Genomic DNA, 12,634 nt, shown 5'->3' on the forward strand with positions numbered 1-12,634 from the left:
AAAACATCACCAAACTTCTAAATAAAGACCAAAACAATTTCTAATATTAAATGTTAAAATAAATGTAAGCTATACATACATTTAAGAAAGATTAATAAAACAAGTAAGATAATAATTATCATTCCAGTTCAGGGTTGAGAGTGGCCAAAGCCTATCCCAGCCGCTCAGGGTACAAGGCAGGAACTATCCCTAGACAGGACACCATCTTATCTCAGGGTACGTGCACACACATACCCACACTCAGTCTGACTGGGAAATTAAGACATGCCAATGAAGCTAATATGCATATCTTTTGGATGTGGAAGGAACTCAGAGTACCTAGTGAAAACTCATCCAGACATGAGGAGAACATGCAAACTCCACACAAGCAGCAGCCTGAGAATCAATGTCTTTTTTTCATCAACATTATAATGAAACAGTGTTATTTGAGAACCTGCTGTACCCTCTTTGAATATCAACTGGTAAAATATATGCTTTTACAAATATAAATGATAGTGACACCACTAATTAAAGCCTTATGGTTAAGTTGTTGATATACTTTTTTAGAGTTCCCCTCTCCTAGTGGTGAGCCAGATTTGCAGTAATCTGAAGCCTTACCTTATCTACAGCACGCATTTGAGTTATAGTTGTTTGTACCATTATAAAATATCAAGATGAACTGGTTGTTCTGCTTGTGATTAAGATTATAGAAGGTTGTAAGAGGCCATCACTCCCATCCTAACAACCAAAGAAAGCTAGATACCCGATTAAAAATCATAGTTTTAAAAAACTCACCATTAAGATGAGGAAAGAGGTCAAATATTTAATTTTTTAAATTATTTTTTATGTTATTATTTATTTATTTGTAAGATATTAATACCTAGACTCGCTCTGTTGCCCAGTCTGGAGGGCAGTGGCATGATCATAGCTCACTGTAATCCTACAGGTGTGTGCCATCACACCCAACTAATTTTTCTATTTAATGATTTTTTTTTTTTTTTTTTGAGATGGAGTTTCACTCTTGTTACCCTGGCTGGAGTGCAATGGCACGACCTCGGCTCACAGCAATCTCTGCCTCCTGGGTTCAAGCAATTCTCCTGCCTCAGTCTCCCAAGTAGCTGGGACTACAGGCACTCGCCACCATGCCCAGCTAATTTTTGTATTTTTAGTAGAGACAGAGTTTCACCATGTTGACTAGGATGGTCTCGATCTCTTGACCTCGTGATCCACCTGCCTCGGCCTCCCAAAGTGCTGTAATTACAGGCGTGAGCCACCGCACCTGGCCTATTTAACGAATTTTTAATGACTACATGCAGACAGGGTGACAGATCAGAATTCAGAGGACTCGAGTCCTAGGCATAGGCTGAGTCTGCATCCACTCACCAAGCTTTCTCATGGTCTTTGCCAAGTGCATGGGTAATACACACAAGACTGGAGGTTGGACAAGAAAGCTAAAAGAGTTTCCCCTTAGATACATGGAGCCTCCCTTAAGTGTAAGAAAGCCACTTTCTTAAGATGGGAGGCAGAGGGACAGAGCTGAGAGAAACTCTTCTGAAGCATTCAACCACTTTGGAAAGAGCTCAGGTATCTGCCCTCTGAAGGGAAGGGGCAGAGTATTTGGGCAATGAAAGATCCCCCAAGGAGAAACCTGGGGTATCAAACAAAATATAGCATTCCATGGGACCTTCTGGGATGATGGAAATGTTCTATATCTTGTTTGGATGGTGGTTACCTAGGGTATACAACCATCGAGACTCATTTCAATGAATACTTCAGAACTGTGTATTTTAAAGTATGCCTCAATTAAAAAAAAAAAGGACTCTGATGTGAAAAACAAAATACTAATTGATCTTTTCAATTACTTCCTCAGAAGAAACTGACATTTGATTTTGAAATCTGGTGTCTCACACTCTGAGAGTTGGAAACTGGAAGCCAACAGGTATTAATGCTCATTATTCAGATACAGTGTGAGCAAGCTGTGGCTAGTCTTAAAAGTTTACAGGAATCTTTTAAGGAATTTGGTTTGCAAGTTGAAGGGATATACCAAGTAAGAAATCTATAGAAAAATTAGAGAAAGTAAGAAGAAATAAAGACACCATTCCAACAACAAATGGAAATTTTAATACCTGCCTTTTTATCTTGAGATATAATTATCCTAGAGTTCTGATCTCTGTTTAAATGCCTTAATACCCCTCTCTCCTGCTCTTTCCCCCAAAACACATTGCTACCACCATGAAAAAGAAAGCTTGTCTTCATGCTAGTGAAGGTGATGGGAAAAGGCCTTCCTTCGTCTGACAGGATGTACTCAGGCCTGTGAGAGCAAGTCTTCCTGGCTCCAGGGCGGCATGTCACTTTTCCTTTACCTTCTCTCACAATCTAATTATGACTGAAATGAAAAAAGGAAAATAAAGTCTTGATGACCGTGTGTCCTAGGAAAGGTTCAGGATAATGGAGCCGGCTTGCATGACCAAGCAGATAGAGGACTCAGTAGCCTCTCAGAAGGTGGAGTTCCCAATGTCTTCTCTCCATTAAGCTTCTGAGTTATGCAGGCAGCACAACCTAATCAAATGCTAACATCTAGAGAGAACAGAAACAATACCTAACACTGACTGAGAGGTGACTATATGCCATCCACTATGCTAAGTCCTGTCTATCTATTAAGTTGACACTTATAGTACCTTTGAGATAATGACTGTGACTATCCCAATGTTGCAGATGGGTTGAGAAGGTTCCACAGTCTGCTAAGTAGTGGAGCCCTGCATTTGAAACCAGGCAGTCTGGCACAAGAACTCTGTAAGTTCTACATGAAACACTATGCTGCTTCCTGAAAGAATAGAAATAACGCAGACTCTAGAGCCAGAAAACCCTGAGTTCAAATCCCCATTTTACCAATACTTGTAACATGGCCTTTGGAAGGTCAGCTAACATTTCTAAGTCTCTGTTTTATCTATAAAATAGAGGTAACATCTAATAACTCATAAAGTAGTTGTGAGAATTATGGACAATTACTGTGAAGAGTCTGGACCCTAGTAGATGCTCAATAATTGATAATTATTATTGATGATAACAAACCATATTCCCTCTTAAAACTAATTTCTGAACCATTTACCTATACTGTATGTGTGTGTGCACATATGTGTGTGTATATACAATGTATACATATGGGTATTGACATAAATGAAAAAGGAGAAATGAAGGTTAAAATTTGTCCTTCATGACCACACACACACACACACACACACACACACACACACAAAATTTTTCCCCCTAACTTATTTCTCTAGAGGTGTTGAACATAGCACCTTAACATTTTAATTAACTATGCAATTGATGCACACATGAGGGGTTTGCTGCCCTGGAATATAGGGCATCTATAGAAGCTGAAAGGGTAAACATTTTCACTTGCATACATGGAAGCATCATGGTACACTAGGAATGGCACCAGTCTTGGAACCATCCAGACTTCAGTTCAAATCTTTGTTCTACTAATATGTGGCTAAAGCAAGAAGTTTATTAAACCTCTGGAGCTTCAGTTTCTCTCATGTACAAAATAGAAATAATTAACCCTGGTAGTTTGTATTCATAGTTATAGTTCATATTAAAGTCTATAATGATGAAAATATGTATAACACATATGGTCTCTAGTAGGTGCTCTATAATTAGATATTATGCCTCTGTGTTTCTATCATAGTCATGCTAGAAGTCAATCAGAACTTTCATTTTTTTTCCATGAACTTGATTGTGACATCTTGTTTTAATACACATCAATTACTGAAGCCTCTTCCAGGACTTGCCCAAAGGTGGGACTTAAAAGTTCATTAATTTTAATGCTTTCCTTGATTAGTTACAAAAAGAATTAAGTTAGAAATTAATCTTTTTTTAAGTCAGTGGAAGTGATGTTTTATTAATATTTATTGAAAATCAACTTATTTTTTATATTTTATATTTTATTAACTATATTTTATAGTTAATAAATTATATTTTATTAACTACATTTAATAAAATATATACTATTAAATTATGGTTTATTAATTATATTTTTACTATGAGAATTTGAATAAAATTTTTTCAAATCTAGAAGGAAGTAGTTTTTCCTGTACTTAGGCAAGACTTTTCAGGCAATAAACTAACCAGCTGAAAGACTGAAAATTGAGCTCCTTTCTGTATGCATGTGGTAAAACATTTACAAATACTTTTTCACACACACAGTATCAAACATGAAAGAAATAGAGAGGTAAAATTTGAGGAAATTCAGAGAAAACTTTAACAGCAAAAAAAGTAGTCAAGAGAGCCCTAGAATATAAAAACGAAAAGGAAGGTCACATGAAAGTTGCCCAGGAAAGATAGAAAACATCATCTTTGAAAGGGATGTTAGGGCACTCACTGCATAATATCTGTAGAAATGTTCGGGTCTCCAGAGAGATGGGCACTCTATCAATACAAGGTATTATGGCTTCTGTCTTTATAACTGAAAGATTGATATTCTTTGGTAAGATTCCATATTCAGCATAGAAGGAGCACAATTGGAAGTCTGAAACAGCACTTTCCCCTTTTTCTCCAACACAAAAGCCTCCTTCCAGTGTGTGACCTTCCATGCAAAACAGCTCATTTTTAAAGCTTAGTTCCAGTCTCCTAAAGATCCTTGGTTACAAGCCATGGGAAAGGATATCATGTGACAGAGGCACAGTCCTTTCTAAGTGACAGGGGAAAGGTCCTGCTACAATCACTCTTAGTGAAGAAAACACAGCACTATTTGGTTAGTGAGAATTCTTAACCATACGAGAAACAGAGAGAGGATACTGTGCTCTCATTTTCCAACTTCTCACATTTTCCCTTGTGAAAATATCGAGGTTACAATTAATGTGATGTGGCAGCTGAATTCCTAAGAAGTTTTAAAAAGCATGTTATAGAAGTAAATATTGGCTTCAGTTTTTTTTTTAAGGAAAAAAAAAAAAAAAAAAGTGCTACTACAGCAAAGGAAAGTGGTTTCTTTTTTCCTGTCCCTCCACCGTCAATGATTATTATATTTGTGTTCATGCCAGAATTGCTGAATGATAGAAGACATCATATATTATGAATATTATAAACAGGTATACAAGACACAGTCTGTATGAAGGTAATTTAAAATAGTAAGTCACTTACCATGTCAGTAGAAGAAACAGTGGGCCAATGCTCTGGGGCCAGTGTGGTGTCATCAGATATTGAGATATTAGCTGTAAGCAAAAGACAATTATTTTATACTATAAAAATAAAATAGAATAAAACCTTAAATGCATAATTAGGTATTTTTAAAAGCAGGGCTAAACAGTTTTAAAAAAGGTCCTTAATGAAAACATAAGGGAACAATGAATTTTTATTTATTATAAATGTGTTTACCTTTCACCTAGATAAAACAAAGATTTGGACACATCTGCTGTGCTCTAATCTAAATGATGAGGGATATTTAAGGAGATGGGATTAAAATTTGTTTCAGGTTTCAAAAAAAAAATAATGCTTCCCTGATACTATAAGTACTCAATATATTTTGCCTTGTGGAACAAGGGCTGTTAATAATTGAATAAGTTGATCACTGGCTTCAGAATGTACAGGAAAATCTCCCAAATTGAAGCTTTACTAATTAAGAATTAAATAAATTGTAACTTATGGAAATTTTGACAGTGTATGAGAAAGGATATCTTTGCAAAATGTGTGAAAACAAGAGAAAGTACTAAATAAATAATATAAAACTAATGGAGATGAATATTTAATCTAATTTTTACAATTATTTTCACACAATTTGGCATCATTTATAGGTTTAAAATGGCACTTGAAGAAGAACCTAACTTATTAACCCAAACTTCCTTTTGAAAATGTTTCATTCCTTTTTTAAAATTGCATGTGTCTGAAAATTAAAACACAGAATTTAAAAAGTATTCTATAGATAAAATATTTTTATCAGATAAGCCTTTTTCCTATTTTGTGAAGGTTTATGTATTATAAAATAAACTATTAGAGCATATTCCTAATTTATAAAAATATTATAAAACAACACATCAGGGTTTTTATTTGTTTGTTTAGGATCACATAGTTTATTTAACATCTGAATTGCTAGTTACTATTTGGTCCCTACTCCCATCCCTCTAAGCCACTAGCTTGCCTTTTTAGTTTGCATGCTTCAAGTCCTGCTTACCTAAACATTTAAGAAGAAACACATAGGTTTTGATGGCTGACATTAGAATATGAAATCCATAAAGGAGGAACAGAAGAAGCTTATCTTGCTACTATTTTTCCCAAAAATCTCCCCAGTGTAGATCTTAACGGGAACTCAGAAATATTTGCTGTCAATAAAGGAAGTTAGAAAAGAGGCCATTTCATGACTAAAAATGAATGAGAACAGACAAATGGGAAAAAAAGAAGAAAAACAAACTAAAAGAGAGAAAATATTTAGCTTGAGCCCTACCTTTGGCCAATTTTGGAATTCACTCTGATCTTTCAAGACAGTAGATTGTAAAACTATTAAGCTAAAGCTAGCTATTGCCCGAGTTTCTCTATTTCAGCAGTAAAGCAAGCACATATGCATATTATCTGTTTTCTTATTCTCTCTGTTCCATTACAGATCAGAAGGGAATTAAAAGGCTGACAGATATCAAAAAGCTAATCCACCATGATCAAGCAGGTTTTATCCCCAGGATGCAAGGTTGGTTCAACATATGCAAATCAATAAATGTGATTCATCACATAAGCAAAACTAAAGACAAAAACACAAGATTATCTCAATAGATGTAGAAAAGGCTTTGGATAAAATTCAATATCGATGCCTGTTAAAAACTCTCAACAAACTAGGTATTGAAGGAACATACCTCAAAATAACAAGAGCCATATATAACAAACCCACAGCCAACATCATATGCTTCAAGGGAAGCATTCTCCTTGAAAACCTGCACAAGACACGTATGCTCTCTCTCACCACTCCTATTCAACATAGTATTGGAAGTCCTGGCCAGGGCAATCAGGCAAGCGAAAAAAATAAAGCACATCCAAATAGGAAGAGAGGAAGTCAAACTATCCCTGTTCGCAGACAACATGATCCTGTATCTAGAAAACCCCACAGTCTCAGCCCAAAAGCTTCTTAAGCTGATAACTTCAGCAAAGTTTCAGGATACAAAACTAATGTGCAAAAGTCACTAGCATTACTATACACTAACAACAATCAGGAACAAACTCCCATTCACAACTGCCACAAAAAGAATAAATGCCTAGGGAATACAGCTAACCAGGGAGGTAAAAGATCTCTACAAGGAGAACCATAAACCACTGCTAAAGAAAACAGAGATGACATAAACAATGGAAAAACATTCTATGCTCATGGATAAGAAGACTCAATATTGTTAAAACAGCTACGCTTCTCAAAGTAATTTATATATTCAATGTTATTCCTATTGAACCACCATTGAGATTCTTCACAGAAGTAGAAAAAACTATTTTAAAATTTACATGAAACCAAAAGAGTCTGAATAGCCAAGGCAACCCTAAGCAAAAAGAACAAGGCTGGAGGTATCACGTTACCCAGCTTCAAACTCTACTACCTGGCTATCGTAACCAAAGCAGAATAGTACTGCTACAAAAACAGACACATAGACCTATGGATCAGAATAGAGAATCCAGAAATAAGACTGCACATCTACAACTATCTGATCTTCGACAAACCTGACAAAAAGAAGCAATGGGAAAAGCGTCCCCCATTCAATAAATAATGCTGGATAATTGGCTGGTCATAAGCAGAAAATTGAAACTGGACCTCTTCCTTACGTAATATACAAAAATTAACTCAAGATGGATTAAATACTTAAATGTAAAACCCAGGACTGTAAAACTCTAGAAGACAACATAGGCAATCATATTCAGGACACAGGCATGGGAAAGGATTTCATGACAAAGACACCAAAAGTAATTGCAACAAAGGCAAAAATTGACAAATAGAATCTAATTAAACTAGAGAGCTTCTGCATAGCAAAAGAGACTATTAACAGAGTAAACAACCTAGATAATAGAAGGAAATTTTTGCAAACTATACATCTGACAAAGGTCTAATATCAAGTATCTATAAGAAAATTAACAAATATATTAAAAAAATAAACAGCCCCATTAAAAAGTGGACTCAGGACATGAACAGACACTTTTCAAAAAAATACATACATGTAGCCAATAATCATATGGGAAAAAAACCTCAACATCAATGATCATTAGAGAAACACAAATCAAAATCACAATGAGATTCTATATCACACCAGTCAGAATGGCTATTAATAAAATGTCAAAAAATAACAGATGCTAGTGAGGTTGTAGAGAAATAGGAACACTTATACACTGTTGGTGGGAGTGTAAATTAATTCAACCATTGTAGAAGACAGTGTGGTGATTCCTCAAAGACCTAGAAGCAGAAATACCAGCAATCTCATTATGGGGTATATACCCAATAGAATATAAATTATTCTAATATAAGGATTCATGTACATGTATGTTCATTGCAGCACTATTCACAACAGCAAAAGCATGGAATCAACTTTACTGCCCATCAGTGATAGACTGGATAAAGAAAAGGTGGCATATATACACCGTGGAATACTATGCAGCCAGAAAAGCAATGAGATCATGTACTTTTTAGAGACATGGATGGAACTGGAGGTCATTATCCTTAGCAAAGTAATGCAGGAACAGAAAACCAATTAATGCATGTTCCCACTTATGAATGAGAGCTAAATGATGAGATCACATGGATACATACAGGGGAACAATACACACTGGGCCTATTAGAGGGTGGAGAGTGGGAGGAGGAAGAGGATCAGTAAAAACAACTAATGGGTACTTGGCTTAATACCTGGGTAATGAAATAATCTTTAAAACAAACCCCCATGACACACATATAGCTATGTAACAAACCTGTACATGTACCCTGAACTTAAAATGAAAGTTAAAAAAACAAAAACAGGCTAAAGGATGTTTGACCTAAACAATAAAGCCAAATGAATACATTCTCAAAAGGAAGAAAATATTCATAAATAATTATTAACAATATCTAGGTTTAAATTACCATGTTGTCATAAAAAGCTTAAATAACTTTTTTTACATTGTATTTCCTCATTTTAAAACATTCTAGGTCATATAATGGGTATACTTTTATACCCATTTCATATTGAATGGGACTCTGAAGCAAGATATGCCAGGTTACTTGCCCAGGGTTATAGTTTATCAGAAGCAGAGCTGGTAGCAAGACCTTGTTCAGCATTCCTTCTTCTCTTACACAGCATTTCTAATGATCAAAATCAGATGGTTTATGTGGCCACGGAATGAAAGGTGAGATAGTACTTGCCAATGTTAGATGATGTGACTCTCAATTGTGACCTGAAATATCTAATCTTTCTGAGCTTTCGAGGAAAAGCTGCATATGTGAAATCACAGGTACTATTTAGACGGTGTTGAAAAGCTGCCCTTCTTGAGCTAGATTCTTTAATGCAATGTTATCACCTTCCTCTCTCAAGAGATTGAAAGTCTTTTTGCAATCCTACTTTTCTGCATAACGCAAGGAGTAAAGACTGAGGAGGAAAGATATTCAAGGGTCTTTCTTCATGAAATGAATGATGGATAATAAAGGCCAGGGGTGTATTAAAATAGGATTGCAATCTGAACTTTTAGTAGCTGCTCTCAAGTTTTGGATAAGCATCAATTCTGCTCATTCAAATTCCTTTTAGAATTTCAATTTTCTTCCCCTAAGACAAGCTATTAAAGCACATTGGCTCTCAAAATCCCAAAAGACTAGAATCAAAAGGACAGTAAAACGTATATAACACTTTCCCTACTTATTTTAATAAGCAGCTGCTTCAGACGAAAGACTTGAAAATAAATACATTTAAAAACTATTTCCATAAATGCATATTGGCAGGGTATGTTAGAGCCCATAAACAAGATTAAAAGTAAATTTCCTTAGGCTCACAGAAAATGATTGATCCCAATTGGAAGCTTGGTCTACAAGAATCATTGGTTACCATTTGGATCCAGGTGCAGATATTTTGGCAACCAATTGCAGAATAATCCATTTATATAGAATCTGCAATCTACTTAATTAGGATTCTGGAAAAGTCAAACAGAAAAGCCAAACACTCTGCACGTCTCTCCCATTTACTCAGCATCCTGGCTCATGAAGCAAAGAAATTCTTTGCCCTAGGAGTCTGGCTAATTTAGATTTAGCCAATTATCACTGGGACAATCTCTGTTTCCTACTGGCTTTCAGGCAGTTTCTACAGGCTGATCGTTTTCCATATGTGGATTTTCACATCTTGTTCTTTCCTCCCATGTATGAAATTTTAGCTGATCTTCTAGAATGAGGGAATGAATATTGTAAGTAATAGAAATTTTTAAATGTGTCTGTGACTTTTCCTTCTTAACCCATTTATGTCAGAGGTTGCAAAATTTTTTGTGTGAAAAATCAGACCTTGACAGTGACCTTGAGCAGTAGGATATAAATAACTCCCACAAGCTTAGCATTCCAATAATGGAACACTAGGCATTTAAGCTGAATTTTCTTCCTTATGTTTAATGAGAGATTTAGAGAAAGAACAAGGGGATCAACTATGGCTGAAGCTGTAAGAGATATGAGAGAAAAAAGAAGGTGATATCTATGTGTCAGTGTTGGTAAACCTCTTCCATAGGGGAAAATTAGTTGCACTGTTAAAGGTTGTCCCTCTTTATCATCTAGTGACCTGGACCCAGGAACTACTGTGTGGCTCGTGTGCTCTACATATCAGCAAGAATGGTACCATCAGGAACAGGAACAATCTCAGCTGAGACTGTGAGGTCAAATGTGAGCAACAATTGGTCACTAAGGTCAGATCTGTCTGCTTTTATGTATTCCCTAATGTGGAGAAGGGAGTACTAGGAGAACTGGGCTTGAATTCTGAACCCAGTACCTTCTGAGCACAGTGCCCTTAAGCTCCCTCACTGCATAATCTTGAGAAGTTACTTCACACCTCTTGACCACATGTCCCTCGTATGTAAAACTAGATTTGAAACCATCTACCTCATAAGGTTACTGTGCAGATTAAATAACACAACGTAGGCAAAATTGTAAACACAGTGTCCAGTACCAGGAAAGATCTAAATAAATGGCAGCTAAGATTACTCATAGCTCTGTGCCCTGGAGAAAGAAGACCTTGTCCCTAGGATGAATGTCATCCATCTCTCAAGATTTATGTGATAATTAAATATACATACATTATGTTACTAAAATATAGTTTATTAAAATCTCCTAGTTAAATGTCTGGCATTTGGATGGTGCTTAATAAATATTAGCCTAATCTGAAACTGTGCCCTCAACATAGGTTCTTAGGATTACAATAATGTGGCACTGATTAGCCATATGTGTACAAGAAAATCTTTAAGACAATTTTCCATGATAATGAAACTTTAAAGTTTTATTTTATTACATTTAAGAAACATTTTAAGGGAATTAAGTAACTAGAAAATAGATAAAGGATAAAATTAAATAAGCTCTGCCACATGGTCAAGTCAGATTTATTTAAGGGTTCTGGATAACTAGAGCACACTAGTGCCTCTTGATGAAGTCAAATATGTATGCTTTTAATTTCTAGGTCTATAAAGGCAACAACAGGTAAAAATGGCTTTTGAGGGAAGACAAAGTAAACCAGGAAAGCTGGGAGAAGTAGCTTCTAGGAAAATTGTTTGCCACTCTCTCAGCCTTAAATCTTAAAACAGATAAAATTAATAGTAGGTTTTCTTTATTTTCTTCTTATTATCCTTTTAGTTTCCCTAAGTATTTTCACCAAGTCTTAATGCTTGAGATTTTCACCACAACTAGGAAAGTTCAAATTGTATACTCTTTAAATCTACGGGCACTCTTTTCACAAGTTCGCCTACGATGTTGAGCTGGAAGTTAAAGAGCTGAGCTACTGTGAAGATATTAAGATGAATATATTTAAGTTGGGCATGGTGACACATGCTTGTAGTCCTAGCTACTCAGAAGGCTGAGGTGGGTGGATCACTTGAGCCCAGGAGTTCAAAGTTGCACTGAGCTATGATCATGCCACACTGCACTCTAGTCTGGGCAATGTAGTGAATCCTGTCTCAAAAAAAAAAAAAAAAAAAAAAAAAGATGGGTATATTTTGCCACCAATTTCACAAAAATTTCTCTTCCATACCCACCCATCATTACATTTTGGATGTGTCATAGACATTGCAACAGGGAAACTTTTACAAATTTGTTTTTATACAAACCCAAAACTATAGAATTTTCCAGGTCTGATGACAATTCCATTTTCTGATTTTTGCAAGCATTATGCAGAAACTGCTAAAACATAGGTTAAGACAATAAAAGAAAACTAAAATGATGAGTGTCTCCCAAAACACTATTACCATAAGTGATAAAATGTCAACTGTGCTGGAAAAGGATTCTCACAAATGCAAGCCTGAGGGATGCTACAGCAGAACTTGTACTTCCTTGTTTTACCATTAGTTTATGTTTAAACCGGCTTCATAAAGAGGGAATGGCACACAATAAAAATAAAATTGCATATATTATGACATAGTTCATGGAAGGTAAGTTAGGATAATCTTTTATTTTCTAATTTTCTTTTTTTTTTTGAGAGGGAGTTTCGCCCTTGTT

The 12,634-nt window shown here is 35.6% G+C and overlaps 1 protein-coding gene across 9 annotated transcripts in view; it reads right to left on the bottom strand.

Moving 5' to 3' along the window:
- The window catches only part of SLC4A4 (solute carrier family 4 member 4), a 496,548-nt gene that overhangs the window by 89,944 nt on the left and 393,970 nt on the right, over positions 1-12,634 (bottom strand). For all 9 annotated transcript variants that reach the window (XM_017501628.2, XM_017501630.2, XM_017501627.2 and 6 more), the window contains one exon: positions 5,122-5,192. In XM_017501628.2, the coding sequence (XP_017357117.1) occupies positions 5,122-5,192 (71 nt within the window). The remainder of the gene's footprint in view (positions 1-5,121; positions 5,193-12,634) is intronic.

This window comes from Cebus imitator, unplaced genomic scaffold (genome assembly GCF_001604975.1).
Source record: "Cebus imitator isolate Cc_AM_T3 unplaced genomic scaffold, Cebus_imitator-1.0 Scaffold283, whole genome shotgun sequence".
Classification (NCBI taxonomy): domain Eukaryota; kingdom Metazoa; phylum Chordata; class Mammalia; order Primates; family Cebidae; genus Cebus; species Cebus imitator.